This window comes from Anneissia japonica, unplaced genomic scaffold (assembly GCF_011630105.1).
Source record: "Anneissia japonica isolate Jap-2015-1 unplaced genomic scaffold, ASM1163010v1 scaffold287758_len931624_cov196, whole genome shotgun sequence".
NCBI lineage: Eukaryota > Metazoa > Echinodermata > Crinoidea > Comatulida > Comatulidae > Anneissia > Anneissia japonica.
The window spans coordinates 608,827-625,063 of NW_022722245.1; the positions used below are offsets into that span (position 1 = coordinate 608,827).

Sequence of the window (16,237 nt, forward strand, 5' to 3'; positions counted from 1 at the left end):
TACATAATATACACACACATACACATACATATATATATACACACACACACATGTACATATAAATAATAAATAAATAAATAAATAAAATTAAAATAAAATTAGCAACATGCTTAAAAAAATAAATAATATGTACTGTAGTTACTATATGATGACGGTTATTAAATACAGGTCTCCCTCCAATCAAAGACCACTTTTGGGACCGAGATTTTCATGGTCTTTAGCAGCTTCGGTCTCTAGTTAGAATAGTAAAAATAAGACATAGTCAATTTGCGAATACAGAAAAGTGGTCTTTATTTATAGGTAGTCTTTAATTGGAGCGGTCTTTCATTAGAGGGAGATCAGTAATCAAATTTAATGTGTACGTAATTAGGCCAAATGGAACAAAAGAGCCAACTGCACTCATTGAGAGGGTAAACAAGCGATATGCCCTAGTACGCAGCCAGTGTAAGATGCCCGCTGTCATTTGTATGTCTCCCCACGTCCTGTACCATTTTCATGTCTGTTTTTCTACTTGCCAAGTAAATAGCGGGCATACGTCAGTACACAAATGAACGTGGGCATTCTACACAGCTACGACGTTTCTATAAACGGGAGTACACACTTTTGTTCTATTTATACCCTTTGATTTGGCCTATAAGGGACATTAAAATTGTAACTGTTTTGAAAACTAAAAAAAAAAAACAGGAATGGAAACTGATAATTCACTTTTGAAAAAAAAAACAAAACTTCTAGTTTCTTACTTATCTTAGCTACTGTACATTATGCATATCATACTTATACATTAATTTCGAAGGGATATAACACATTTAAAATTTTATTTATTAAGGTACATTTAATACAATTTAATTCGTTTTCCTAGACATATATCACCTTAATTAAGATTATTTTAAAAATTAAAAAAATTGAGCATAGGTATTTAAATTGACAAAAGGTCATTTTCCCCTGCCCCTTAATTTCTTATAATTGACCTGTATAGTCTGATTTTTCATTCATTTTTATTTTTTCAAAAAAGGGTTTTAAAATGCCCAGCACGATGAAATGCATATGCTCTGTTTTACATTCTTGGCATGTTTTTTTCGTTTTTAAAAGCGCATAGAGGTTTCCATAATATGTGCTCTATATATAAGTTAGCCATTATTATTCTTATTTCAGATTTTGTTATTGTTATATATTTCAGCAAGTGTAAAACTCCGAAAAAAGTTAGTACAAGCCAACGTGATTCAATATTTCAAGCTTGATTTGTTCAACTGCAGAATTCATACTATCTGATCTTTTAGCAAGAATTTTAATTTAGCTTGCTACCATCGGACATGAAAAAGCATCATTGTGGCAGCTGCTTCAATATACAAAGAATGATGGTTAATGCATGCTAACACACAAGGTTCTTGTGATTATTGTTTTATATACAGTAATAAACTTTAGTGATGCTTTAATATAATAGGCCTATATTACGGACAGAAATGCTGATTTATACAGGACTGTAAAGAGAAGGACTCTAGAATAAGCTTGAATTTGGAGTACAGTATGTGTAGCAGAAGACTTAAACAAGTTTTTAATTAAAGAAATTATGGTTTGTATATCTTAAACTCAGTGTTTTTTGTAAGTCTACAGGAGTTGATTAAAGCCATTGCTATTTTACAAAAAGGATCTGGCACCACTTGAAGACCAGTTGGAACTTGGACCAATTGAAAACCATTTGGAACTTGGATCAATTGAAGACCAGTTGGAATTGGGACCAGTTGGAACTGACACCAGTTGAAGACCAGTTGAATTGTCACAAAAACACAACACTCAACTGGTTCCAGTTCCAACTGGAATTTAAAACCGGTTGGAATTGGGACCAGTTGGAACTGGGACCAGTTAGAACTGGAACCAGTTGGATTGTCCAAAAACACAACACTCAACTGGTTCCAGTTCCAACTGGAATTTAAAACCAGTTGGAATTGGGACCAGTTGGAACTGGGACCAGTTGGATTGTCCAAAAACACAACACCCAACTGGTTCCAGTTCCAACAGGTCAAACTGGAATTTGGGACCAGTTGGAACTGGGACCAGTTGAATTGTCCAAAAACACAACCCGCAACTGGTTCCAGTTCCAACTGGTCCAACTGGAATTTAAAACCAGTTAGAGTTAGGACCAGTTGGAACTGGGACCAGTTGAATTGTCCAAAAACACATTCCGTAACTGGTTCCAGTTCCAACTGGTCTAACTGGAATTTTTACCTGGGTCTATACACGCCTGCTACTTAAAACAAATAAATTGTTTACATTTATTCCCAGATCTCTACTCAGGTACTTCACAACACCCTACAAATAAAAAATATAAATAAATAAATAAAAATTATACCATACCAAACCCTCGATTGTAAACTTTACAATATTTGTAAAGAACGCTGCGTTCTTTAATTGTTATATAGCGCCCTCTAATTTTTGGTATTTAGGACGCCAAGAAATATTCACGAGCGGGACGTTTGTTCTCAAGTTTGTAACAGAAATATTGTTAAAATGTGTGTTTCTGCAGGCTTGGCTATGGAATCATTGGTATTGATTAATAGATGTAAGTTTACTGATCATATTTGTATACATTATAGTTGTTGACATTGGTCATTTAAGTCAATATTTGGGATTATGTTTAGCATTTTCATAATTAGCTGAGCTAGGCTGTTTATTGAGAATCCCTTTGTTCTAATGTACAATAATGTGGTTTCAGTTTCCATTTGGTTTCACTAGCCTTTGCTTGGATTGATCTGGATTGGCTATCTTGTTTTTGCCTTAAGTTTTATGTCATGTTCATTGTTAATGAATGTATGTTAATCGCATTTTAATTGGGGTTTTACTGTAGTACAGTAATGTATATTTATGATTACAAGGTTTAACCGGGTTGAATCTGAATGTTTATACTGTGCGTGTGTATTAAGACTTAGTTTTTCTAATTTCTTACCAATTTTCTAAGCACGGGTCATGTCCGATTTTTTATTTGTTATGGGCAAGGATTAATGTTTTTACCTGTATTATGAGTTTATGTAACTGTTGTATTAATAACTTGGTCTGTTATTTAAGGTGTTTTATTCAAGTTAATTTTCAGACATTATTTCTTTGTTTAAAGGTTAATTCTTCACACAAGGTTCATTTACTAAAGTTGCTTACCAAGAACAGAACGGTAAATTGAGAATCTGGCAAAACAGTAAGTATGGGTTATTGATTTATGCTGTAGTTTGATCGATTGATCTTGATTGTATTCGCTGATTTATTTATTTAAGAGTGTTTGTCAATTTCTTTTGTTATTTACAGAATTGAATGGAACGATTTAATAAATCGAAAGATACAAATTACATCGGATTCTCATTCTAGTTTTTGTGAGCTTATTTCGACTTTCCGTACAATTCAATTTGTTTGTTTCATCGGGGGAAACAAGAAGTTGGCTTCCAGACGTGTAACAAGGAAGAGTCCAAGAGACAAGGACGAGCTGCGTGACGAGAAACCAAGCGTTTGATCGATGAATTGACGACAGCAATTGTGTCTAATGAAGCGATAGCATTTGTCCAGGAGATAGCAGACGAATTAAAGGTACAGTGGAATAAACTGCAGGATACAAAAAAGGCGTAATGAAGCAAGTTGATGAAGCGCAGGAAGAGGAAGAAGATAAGTGGTTGGATGAAATTAGAAAAGAGTACATGAGTATCAGGAAAGTTATTTGTAAAGTCAAAGGAAATGTCCAAGTGGCCGATAAGGTACAGAATGATGTAAATCTTAGTGTAAATGCTAATGGTAATTTGACTGGTGTGATGCAAGCCCTTTCACTTCCTAAGGCTCATATTCGAGAGTTTAACGGTGATCCGCTTACTTATCATTCCTTCTTAGCTACATTTACCAGCTTAATTAAAGATGTACCTGATCATTTTAAATTAAATACATTGTTGTCATCATGTACTGGGGCAGCTAGAGCCTCAATTAAGTTCACTGTAATGAAACCACCGGAAGAGGGGTTTGTTGCTGCTCTTAAGATTTAGCCGATAGGTTTGGTAACAAGTCGGTAGTAAGCCAAGCATGGATTGCTAAGATAATGGATAAAAGTAGTATTGACTTGGTAAAGTTAAGTGAATTTGCATATAATTTGGAGAATTGCCATGAGAATTTAAATGCTTTGGGTTATTTAAATGAGCTTGATAATCAAGCCAGTCTTAAACAAATCATTAACAAACTTCCAAAGTTTTTACAAAACAGATGGAGGACTGAGAACCAAACGATCAAAGAGGCTGGAGAGGATGTTAGGCTGAAGGATGCAGTGCGATTTGTCAAGAAGGCTGCAGCTGAAGCATCTGATCCTGTTTTTGGTGAAATGGGAAACCCAAAGAATGACAAGAAACAGGCATTTCCTTCAAGGCGTATTCAGGTTAACCAGACGAATGCGGTAACATCGCAAAGACCGAACAAGTGCTGGGTGTGTAACAACAATGAGCACTGGACCGACCAATGCCATAAATTCAAGGAGATGTCTGTGTCTAACAGGTACGAGCTTTGTAAAAGTAATCATGTTTGTTTCTCTTGTTTGAGGATAGCGGGACAAAATCATAGACAAGACAGCTGTAATCGTAAGAAACAATGCGGTGAGACATCTGGTCCGTGTCTAAAGTATCATCACAAGATGCTGCATGCCGGTGAAAGGGTGCAAGCTTGTTTTACAGGGGTTGCTAATTTGGAATGCTTGCAAGAACCAATGCTGAGGTTGGTTGACGTAGAAGTCATTATTGATGGTAAGGCTCATTGGGCAAACGTGCTACTCGATAATGGATCCCAAGGAACATTTGTAAGAAAAGGATTTGCCAAGGGACTGAAGGGTAAGAATGTCACGGCAACCATAACGACAGTTGGCGGAGCGGAATCTGTGGTGAATTCTAAGGTTTTGATATTGAAGCTTAGGAGTAACAATGGTATAGAGAATGTGACAGCCCTAATGATGGATGACATCACTGAAGCCAAGGAAATTCCTGATGCAGAATTAAGACACATTGAAGCTGCTTTTGGACTACAGAAAGCATCACTCAGAAGAAGAGGGGGAAAGGTTGATATGCTCATAGGTAATAATCATCCTAAGCTGCATACTGGTGAGATGTTAGAGAGTGACAACATGGTTGTACAGAAATCTCCATTTGGCTGGACGGTGATGGGGGGAAAGGTGACAAATGATAACCACAACAATAGTGTTATGCATGTTAAAATTCATGAGGCAGTTGACTTAACTGAGTTCTGGACAACCGAATCAATGGGTGTGAATCTGAAGACGTGTGAATGTAAACCAAGGGATATTGATGAGGAACTTGAAGGAAAACTCATACAAGAATCATGTATGAAGGTAGGCGAACAATGGCTTATACCTTACCCCTGGGCTCAAGGTCCGACAGGACTAATGGATAATCGTTATCAAGCTGAAAGAATGCTCATTGGTTTGGAAAAGAGATTAATGAAGAATACAGAACGTGCTAAAGCATATGATCAACAGATGAGTGAGATGTTGGAATTGGCATTCGCAAGAAAACTGGAGTTAGAGGAGATGTCTGATTATAAGGGACCAGTGCACTACATACCGCACCATTCAGTTTTGAAGAAGGGCAGTACGAGTACACCACTAAGGATTGTATTCAATTCATCAAACAAGCACAACGGACAGTCCCTCAACGACTATTGGATGAAGGGTCCAGACATGCTAAACAATATTCAGGGAGTTATTATGAGGTTCAGGGAACACAAAGTGGCACTGTGGGGGACATCTCAAAGATGTATCATCGAATACTGATTCCAGAGATAGACCAATATGTGCATCGATATCTATGGAGGAATTTCAAGACAGATAGGGAACCAGGGGTTTACATTAAACAGGTGCTAACCTTCGGCGATAAACCAGCAGCTGCGATGGCTATTACGGCGCTGAAGTTAACGGCTAAAGAAGGCTCTGAGAAGTTACCTAAAGCAGCTTATGCTATTTATCATAACTCATACATGGATGACATTTGTCCTTCTGTGAAGATGTGAAGTATCGTAGAAGTGCTAGGTGTACAATGGAACACAAGCGATGACAGTTTCACTTTTGACATAGATGTTGAAATAAGCAGCTTCACTAAGCGTACAGTTCTTGGAGTAATGGCTAAGGTTTTTGATCCGATTGGGCTAGTGGCCCCGGTAGTAATAACCGCGAAAATCAAAATGCAGGAGTTGTGCAAGCAAAGGTCGGTTGGGATGAAGTATTAGATCAGAAAACACAGCAAGGGTGGCAGGGAATGTTTGAAGAATTTAAGAAGTTAAACCAGTTGAAGTTCCCGAGATGTTTGACGCCACCGGCAGCTACAGGCGGTGTATCTCTGATGGTGTTCTGTGATGCATCAGAGAAAGAATTTGGTGCTTGTGCCTACAGCAGATGGCTACTTGAAGATGGGACATATGATTGCAGGTTGTTGGCGTCTAAGTTGCTCCTTTGAAAAGGTTGACTATACCGCGATTGGAACTGCAGGCTGCCGTACTTGCTGCACGACTAACTGAAACAGTTATAACTGAATCGGCATTCAAGTTCCAGGAAACAATTCTGTTCTCGGATAGTATGATGGCTCAAGAAACCAGCTTGCTGGTTTAGGCAATTTGTTTCAGTGCGAGTAAGGGAAATTAAAAATAAGACTGCAGCAGCGACGTGGAGACATGTACCGGGTCTGATGAATCCTGCTGACAAGTTATCCCGGGGTGTGAAGGCGGATGAGTTAAGTGGTCGTTGGATTAAAGGACCAGATTTTTTAAAGTATCCTATAAAGGAATGACCTGATAAGAAGATCGACAGCAAAGATGAAGCTAGTTGTGAAGGGAAAAGATCAGTCTTTTGTGGACAGATTTCAAGTAAGTTGGGCGACGATATAGATTTACAGTCATTTGAAAGATGGGAAGATCTTCAAGAAGCGTACCCCGCCAAGATGCAAGGCGATAATGAGAACATTGATGCTAATCTAATCAACAAGCTGGAAATAATGATGTTGCAGAGAGCACAAAGAGAAGCCTTTGCGGAAGAATATGCTTTACTTAAGAATGGTAAGCCAGAGCAGAAAAGCAGTAGACTAAGTAATCTAGCGCCTGAGTTTGATAGTGAAGTAGAATTGATAAGAGTTGGTGGACGGCTAAGAAGAGCGAGCAACATAGAAATTGATGCACATTCGATTGTTTTAGACCAAAAACATCCTGTTACGCAATTATTGATCAAGAGAGTCAATAGTAATGCTTCCAATCATAGTGCCGGTTATGGACAAGTGTTCAGTTGCATAAGAAGACGATACTGGATTTTAAAGGGTCTGAGTGCCGTCAAGTCAGTATTGCGAAATTGCCCAGACTGTCAAAGATGGAGAGGAAAAGCTAAAGTTCCAAGAATGGCTGACATTCCTGAAGCTAGATTGCGCATCGGGTTACCTGCCTTTTACAGCACTGGTATGGATTGCTTTGGGCCGTATCAAGTGAAACTGGGAAGAAGAACTGAGAAGAGATGGGGTCTAGTATTTAAATGCATGACAACGAGAGCTATCCACATCGAATTATTATCATCTATGACTAGTCATTGCTTCATCATGGCTTTTTGACGATTTGTAGCTAGACGGGGTACCCAAAAGAGTTGTTTAGTGATTGCGGTACTAATTTCGCTGGTGCAATGAAGGAGCTGCAGGACAGTTTCCGACAGATGAGTTTGGATTTGCAAACCAGATTAGCAAGTCAAAAGGTGTCTTTCCACTTTAATCCTCCTAGTGCTCCTCATTTTGGCGGAATTTGGGAGAGAGGGGTCAACTCAATTAAACATGCATTGAGATGTTGTATGAAAGAGCGTGTGGTACCAGAAGTTGTGTTTCAAACAGTTGTAACGGAAGTAGAAGGTTTAATGAACTCGAAGCCACTGGGTTATGCATCATCTGACATTTCAGATGTAGATCCGATAACTCCCAATAATATGCTTCTTATGGGTCGACGGGATCCAGTCTTACCGTTTGTTTCGGTTGACCAGAGGGAAGAGATAAAAAGCAAGAAGCAATGGCGGCATAGTCAATTGATCGTACACTTATTCTGAAAGAAATTTGTTTTAGAATATCTGCCCAGTCAACAAATAAGGAGGAAATGGGTCAAAGAGGCAGATAATTTACAGAGAGGAGATAAAGTGTTAGTGATTGATCAACAGGCTCACAGAGGTGATTGGTGAAGTTAAAGAAGTTTATCCAAATGTTGATAATAATGTCAGAACTGCAGATGTCGAGATTAGTGGTAAAATATACAAACGACCTGTAGTTAAATTAAACGAAATTATTAAAATAATTAAACTAAATAAAGTATTGTAAATTGATTTAATACTGTCAAGACAAGTCATAGTTTGTTATTAAATGGTTTAAGATTATGATTTTGTATTGTTTTATTGTATATTTGTTAAGTACCCGGTATCTACCAGACTGCTTTTCGCAGTGTGTGGGGGAGTGTAAAGAACGCTGTGTTCTTTAATTGTTATATAGCACCCTTTAATTTTTGGTATTTAGGACGCCAAGAAATATTCACGAGCGGGACGTTTGTTCTCAAGTTTGTAACAGAAATATTGTTAAAAAGTGTGTTTCTGCAGGCTTGGCTATGGAATCATTGGTATTGATTAATAGATGTAAGTTTACTGATCATATTTGTATACATTATAGTTGTTGACATTGGTCAATTTAAGTCAATATTTGGGATTATGTTTAGCATGTTCATAATTAGATGAGCTAGGCTGTTTATTGAGAATCCCTTTGTTCTAATGTACAATAATGCGGTTTCAGTTTCCGCTTGGTTTCACTAGCCTTTGCTTGGATTGATCTGGCTTGCCTATCTTGGTTTTGCCTTGTTGCTGTTTTAAGTCATGTTCATTGTTAATTAATGTATGTTAATCGCATTTTAATTGGGGTTTTACTGTAGTACAGTAATGTATATTTATGATTGCAATGTTTAACCGGGTTGAATCTTATTTTTAAACTGTGCGTGTGTATTGAGACTTAGTTTTTATACTTTCGTACCAATTTTCTAAGCACGGGTCATGTTCGATTTTTCAATTGTTATGGGCAAGGATTGATGTTTTTACCTGTATTTTGAGTTTATGTAACTGTTGTATTAATAACTTGGTCTGTTATTTAAGATGTTTTATTCTAGTTAATTTTAAGACATTATTTCTTTGTTTAAAGGTTAATTCTTCACACAAGGTTCATTTACTAAAGTTGCTAACCAAGAACAGAACGGTAAATTGAGAATCTGGCAAAACAGTAAGTTTGGGTTATTGATTTATGCTGTAATTTGATAGATTGATCTTGATTGTATTCGCTGATTTATTTATTTAAGAGTGTTTGTCAATTTCTTTTGTTATTTACAGAATTGAATGGAACGATTTAATAAATCGAAAGATACAAATTACATCGGATTCTCATTCTAGTTTTTGTGAGCTTATTTCGACATTATGTATTGATCTATATAGGAAATTACAGTTACAGATTCATTTATTGAAACAGCTAACTTAAATACGATAACTTAATTGACTCATAGGATAAATTTGGAAGTACCTATACACAAATTGAATAAGCTACTGAAGTTGCGGCTTTTTTTTATAGGAAATATTTCTTCTTGTATATATTGATGAAGAATAAACAGCCGCAGCAGCAGCAGAGTATTGCATGATGATTTGTATTTGTTAAGTTCCCAAATCGATGCCTAAGGAGTTATGAGTTTTTAAAACCATCTGTTAGTTGGTGATGCCACACGAATTTCCCCTCCATATAACCTATATAGATGTCTGATAGCGTCGAAATACAGTCTGCCGCCCTCTCTGTGTTCTATTTTTTACATCTTGTAAGAATGAGAGATAATAGTGCTCTAAAAAATCATTCTTTTTGACCATGCTGACGTGATCAAATTGAAAAATAAAGGGACACGTCCAAAAGAGAATTGATTTAGCTATAACATACTCACAGGTGGGAGACAATCAATCAAGATAAGCGAGATACGTTCAAACGAGTATAAAAAGTAATGACGTCATAAATAAAAATTCAGTTTTTTCTTAGTTTAAATGGCAATATTATGACGTCACAATGTCCGATCAGCCATTTTGATCTATAAAATCGTATCTACAACTCATGTGCTTTTAGAATATGCAATAAAAATTCGGGGTCACCTTTCATCCTAAGGAGCTATAACTAATTAAAAATAGGCCTGATTTTAGCATAATTTCACTGTATATCGGCACAAATACGCGCAGGAACCCGAAATATGCAAAATAACGTAATTTCTAGCTTTCGTACGTGCTGTGTACGTAAATGTGCGCGCACGTATTGGAAAATTTAAAAGAAATTTGAAATGCCCAAAATGGCCTAAAACGTGATCTAATTTAGTCAAAAAGTGATTTCGAGGATTTAAAAAAAAAATGAGAACGTTAGGAAGCGCACGCGTAAAATTAGGGAACAGTACATTCAACATGGACCTGAAGTTTATGCTCAATTAATACGATTTCGAAATGGCAATTGGTTAGGCTGATATGATCGATAATGTAAAAACGCAAAATTGCGCGTAGATTACGTCACGCATGACTGAGCGCGTTGAAAAGCTTACCATGACTTCCAGACCAAGCCAAATATTCGTTGAAGAGCGGTTGTGCGTAACTCGTGGCATTTTTTGAGATATCGTGCAAACAAAAAGGGTAGAAAGAAAGAAGAATAAAAACTAGATTTGAACTCGTCACTGAGGACGAGTTAGGTGATCCGCCGCACTTTGACCCACGAGGAAGTGTGCGCGGTGCGAATTGAACAATATTTAAATGCTGATAATGGCAAAATACGCTAATTTAGTTTGTTAAAAAAGAATTTGGAGCATTTTATAAGATTTACTCATGCGTACGCGCACCTCATGACGCACGTGCGCATCTTAATGTCACTGTTGTCTCCTGATATGAGATATATATGTATCAACTTTCATTGACAAACGCCTGTTGGTGAAGGAGTAATGATCATTCATAATATTTATCATATATAAAAATTCATTTTTTTACTTCAGATGGCAATATGGTGACGTCACAATGTCCGATCAGCTATTATGATATATAAAATCATATCTACAGCTCATGTGCTTTCAGAATATGTAATAAAAGTTAGGGGTCACCTTTCATCCTAAGGGGCTATAACTTATTAAAAAAAGACATGATATAAAGCATATATTAATTTTGACGCACGCGAACGCTCGCATTATTACGCGCGCACATAAATATAATGTACATAACATTTAACCCTGACCTGAAGTTTATATCCACTAAATATGATTCAAAAATCACGACTGATTAAGGTGATTATGGGGTCATCAAAGGCTGGACGAAAGAAAGATGAGGAGGGTAAGCAAAACCCTGTATTTTGACCATGATGACGTCATCAAAATGTAAAGAAATGCCACATATATGAAAGAGAATTGCCTCATATATAAAAGAGAATTGCCTCAGCTACAACATACTAAAAGTTGGAAGAAAATCGATCATTTGCTAAAATGAGGTCATCGATAATATTGTTTGTTGAATTCCGATGGCAATATGATGATGTCATAATGTCCGATCAGCCATTATGACCTATAAAATCATATTTACAACTCATGTGCAGAATATGTAATAAAAATTGGGGGTCAGCTCTCATCCTAAATAGTTGGAACTGTTTAAAATTAGGCCTGATTTGAGCAAAATTTCACTGTATATCGGCACAAATGCGCTCAAAGGTCACAATGTTTGATGCGTGCGTACGGCATTGTTATTGGCCATAGAGTGATTGAAAAGATTGGAAACTTGTCAAAACAATGTCAGGAACCCAAAATGTGACAAAAAAATAATTTCTAGCTTCCATACGTGCTGCGCGCGTAAAAAGCGCACGCGTAGTGGTAAATTTCAAAAAATTTTGAAATGCACAAAATGGCATGAAACGTGCTCTAATTTAATCCAAATGAGATTTCTAGCATTTTAAAAGTTTGACGAACGCGTACTCGCGCGTTATGACGCGCACGCGTAAACTTAGGATAAATTACATTTAACATTGACTTGAAGTTAAGGCTCACTTAATACGATTTCAAAATGGCAATTGGTTAGGCTGATATGATCGATAATGTAAAAACGCAAAATTGCGCGTAGATGACGTCACGAATAACTGCGCACCTTGAAAACCTTATTGTGACTATTCCAGGGCAAGCTAAATGCTTGTTGAAGCGTGCATGTATGAATCTCGTGCCAATTTTTAGATATCGTGCTAACAAGAAATTGGAAAAAAAAAAGATCTCTGACAATAACAAGAGGTGATCCGCTAGCGGAGCGGATCACCAACTAGATTTGAACTCGTCAGTGAGGACGAGTTTGGTGATCCACCGCAGTTCGACCCTCAGGAAGCGCAAGCGGTGCAGATTGAAATGTTAATAAATTTTCAAAATGGAATAAAAAAAAATGCTCTAGTTAGTTTTTGAAAAAAGTGTAATTTGAAACATTTGAAAAGATTTACGCTTGCGTACGCGGACGTCTTGAGCCTGTGCGCATGTTAATGGCACAAAATATTAACTCCTTATGTGAATACAGTGTCAGGAACCCTATAAAAAGTAACAAACCGTAATTTCCAGCTTCAGTACGTGCTGCGTGCGTAGAAATGAGCGTATGGTGGATAAAATATGGAATGTTTTGCAATGCTGAAAATGTTCTGAAACTTGCTTTAACTTATCCGAATAGTGATATTGAGAATTTCTAAATTTTTCCGCACATGCACCGACGTGTGCGTGAACGGTAATGGCACACGAAATTGAACCTTGTCAAGTGTAATTTAAAAACGCATCTTTGTTGGTAATGCTAAACAAATTTTTCCTTCATATGTACTGTCAGTCTGATAGCGTCGAAATACACTCTGCCGCCCTCTCTGTCGTCAAATATTTTTGACAAAATCAAAAAGAGATAAGAGGGCTCCAAAAATTCATTCTTTTTGACCATGATGACGTCGTCAAAATAAAAAAAAAATAAAGGAACACTTTCGAAAGAGATAATCAAGATAAGCGAGATACGTTCAAACGAGTATAAAAAGTAATGACGTCATAAATATAAATTCAGTTTTTTCTTAAATCAAATGGCAATATGATGACTTCACAATGTCCGATCAGTCATAATGAACTATAAAATCATATCTGCAACTCATGAGCTTTCAGAATATTATGTAACTAGATTTGAACTCGTCACTGAGGACGAGTTTGGTGATCCGCCGAACTTTGACCCTCAGGAAGCGCGAGCGGTGCGTGTTAAAATGTTTTTAAATGCTCAAAAATGGTCTAAAATATGCTCTAGTTATTTTTTTTAATAGTGTAATACAATAGTATAAAACAATTGAAAAGATTTACGCGTGCATACACGGACGTCTTGACGCCTGTGCACATGTTAATGGCACAAACAGTTTACTCGTGGCCCGAGATTTATGAATCTCAGCTTAGCAAATGTCTTAAGTCAAAAAAGTTAAGATGTCAGTAATAAATATCTCTGAAGCTGATTTATTACCCAATCTTAGCAAAATATTGGCTTAAAAATCGTCTTAGATGGTGCCCGCGTACAATTTTCTAAATTTAAGAAATTTTTAAGCTAAGCAATATTGATAAATTTGACTTAAGCAAAAAAATGTACTTAAGACGAATTTAAGCTGAATTCTAGTTTGATAAATGTGGCCTCTGTTTATGAATACAGTGTCAGTGACCCAAAACATGAAAAATAACGTAATTCCCAGCTTCAGTAAGAGCAGTGCGCGTGGAAATGAGCGTACGGTGCGTAAATTATGGAATTGGGATGCTGAAAATGACCTGAAACGTTATTTAAATTATCTGAAAAAGTGTTAATGAGAATTCCCAAATTTTACCGACGTGCTCGTATACGGTAATGGCACAAGAAATTGACCTTCTATCGGTCTGATAGCGTCGAAAAACAGTCTGCCGCCCTCTAGCTGAAAAGTGATATTGAGAATTTCCTGATTCTACCGTACAGCACGTCATGACGTACTCGTGGACGGTAATGGCACGAGAAATTGATCCTTGTCAAAAGTAATTTAAAAACACATGTTGGTTGGTAATGCCACACAAATTTTCCATTCATAATGTACTATATATCAATCTGATATCGTCGAAATACAGTCTGCCGCAAACTGTTGTCAACGATTTTTTTTAAAATAAATTTGAAGAAAAAAAGATGAAAGGGCTCCAAAGTTTCATTCTTTTTTACCATGATGACATCATCAAACCGAAAGAGAATTGTCTCAGCTATAACATACTCACAGGTGGGAGACGATTAATCAAGAATAAGCGAGATACGTTCAAACGAGTATAAAAAAGAGTGACGTCATAAAGGGAAAAAAAATCAGTTTTTTTCTTAATTCAAATGGCAATAAGTTGACGTCACAATATCCGATCACCCATTATTATCTATAACATCATATCTACAATTCATATGCTTTCAGAATATGTAATAAAAATTGAGGGTTACTTTTCATCCTAAGGAGCTACAACTGATTAAAAATAAATATATGGTTTTAAGCATATATAAATTTTGACGCACGCGTACGTGCACACTTAAAAGTCCGAACGGAAAATTAAGGTACTTGACATTCAACCTTGACCTGAAGATTTTGCTCACTTAATATGATTCAGACATGACGAATGGTTAAGATGATATGAACTCATCAACGTTTTGAGGAAAGAAAGATGTGGGGGTCAGAAAAAAAACAATTTTTTTCCGCATCTTAATGTCACTGTTGTCTCCTGATATGAGATATATATGTATCAACTTTCATTGAGAAACGCCTGTTGGTGAAGGAGTAATGATCATTCATAGTATTTATCATATAAAAATTCAGTTTTTTTAACTTCAGGATGGCAATATGGTGACGTCACAATGTCCGATCAGCTATTATGATATATAAAATCATATCTACAACTCATGTGCTTTTAGAATATGTAATAAACATTTGGGGTCACCTTTCATCCTAAGGAGCTATATTTGATTATAAATAGGCATAATTATAAGCATATATAATATTTGACGCACGCGTACGCGCACGTTAAGACGCGCAAACAAAAGAGTAAGATACCTAACATTCAAACTTGATCTGAAGTATAAGCCCATTTAATATTATTCAGAAATGACGAATGGTTAAGATGCTTTCAGAATATGTAATAAAAGTTAGGGGTCACCTTTCATCCTAAGGAGCTATAACTGAGTTAAAAAAAGACATGATATAAAGCATAATATTAAATTTGACGCACGCGAACGCTCGCGTTATCACGCGCGCAAAAAAATATAATGTACATAACACTTAACCATGACCTGAAGTTTATACCCACTAAATACGATTCAGAAATCACGACTGATTAACGTGATTATGGGGTCATCAAAGGCTGGACGAAAGAAAGATGAGCGGGGTAAGCAAAACCCTATATTTTGACCATGATGACATCATCAAAATGTAAAAAAATGTCAAACATATGAAAGAGAATTGCCTCAGCTACAACAAACTCAAAGATGGAAGACAATCCATCACGAATAAGCGAGATACGCTCAAATGCGCATTTGCTAAAATGAGGTCATCGATAATATTCAGTTTGTTGAATTCAGATGGCAGTATGATGACGTCATAATGTCCGATCAGCCATTATGACCTATAAAAGCACATAACTCATGTGCTTTCAGAATATGTAATAAAAATTGGAGGTCACCTTTCATCCTAAGGAGCTGTAACTGTTTAAAATTAGGCCTGATTTTAGCAAAATTTCACTATATCGGCACAAATGCGCACAAAGGTCAATATGTTTGATGCGTGCGTACGGCATTGTTATTGGCCATAGAGTGGTCGAAAAGAATGGAAACTTGTCAAAACAATGTCAAGAACCCAAAATGTGACAAAAAATTAATTTCTTGCTTCCATACGTGCTGCGCGCGTAAAAATGCGCACGCGTAGTGGAAAATTTCAAAAAATTTTGAAATACTAAAAACGGCCTGAAACGTGCTCTAATTTAATCTAAATGTATTTTCGAGCATTTTAAAAGTTTGACGCACGCGTAAAATTAGGGTAAATTACATTTAACATTGACTTGAAGTTGACACCTTAATGCTCACTTAATACGATTTCGAAATGGCAATTGGTTAGGCTGATATGATCGATAATGTGAAAACGAAAAATTGCGC

General features: G+C 36.5%; 3 protein-coding genes and 1 long non-coding RNA gene across 4 annotated transcripts; all 4 read left to right on the forward strand.

Moving 5' to 3' along the window:
- The first annotated feature begins 2,449 nt into the window (after positions 1-2,449).
- LOC117111793 lies at positions 2,450-3,417 on the forward strand. Its single transcript, XR_004445921.1, has 3 exons — positions 2,450-2,557; positions 3,107-3,184; positions 3,292-3,417. It is a non-coding gene; the product is annotated as an uncharacterized LOC117111793 (long non-coding RNA).
- A 646-nt stretch (positions 3,418-4,063) lies between these two features.
- Positions 4,064-5,794, forward strand: LOC117111808. The gene has a single exon (XM_033254797.1). The coding sequence runs from the start codon at positions 4,064-4,066 to the stop codon at positions 5,792-5,794; it is 1,731 nt and encodes a 576-aa protein (XP_033110688.1).
- Positions 5,795-6,953: 1,159 nt separating this feature from the next.
- Positions 6,954-7,607, forward strand: LOC117111809. Its single transcript, XM_033254798.1, has one exon. It carries the CDS (start codon positions 6,954-6,956, stop codon positions 7,605-7,607), a length of 654 nt encoding a protein of 217 aa, XP_033110689.1.
- Positions 7,608-7,675: 68 nt separating this feature from the next.
- Positions 7,676-8,086, forward strand: LOC117111810. Its single transcript, XM_033254799.1, has one exon. It carries the CDS (start codon positions 7,676-7,678, stop codon positions 8,084-8,086), a length of 411 nt encoding a protein of 136 aa, XP_033110690.1.
- Positions 8,087-16,237: the final 8,151 nt, after the last annotated feature.

Excerpts from the sequence above, each read along its gene's own strand:
- LOC117111808 (XM_033254797.1), top strand. The coding sequence starts at position 4,064 with ATGGATAAAAGTAGTATTGACTTGGTAAAGTTAAGTGAATTTGCATAT.
- LOC117111809 (XM_033254798.1), top strand. The coding sequence starts at position 6,954 with ATGCAAGGCGATAATGAGAACATTGATGCTAATCTAATCAACAAGCTG.
- LOC117111810 (XM_033254799.1), top strand. The coding sequence starts at position 7,676 with ATGAAGGAGCTGCAGGACAGTTTCCGACAGATGAGTTTGGATTTGCAA.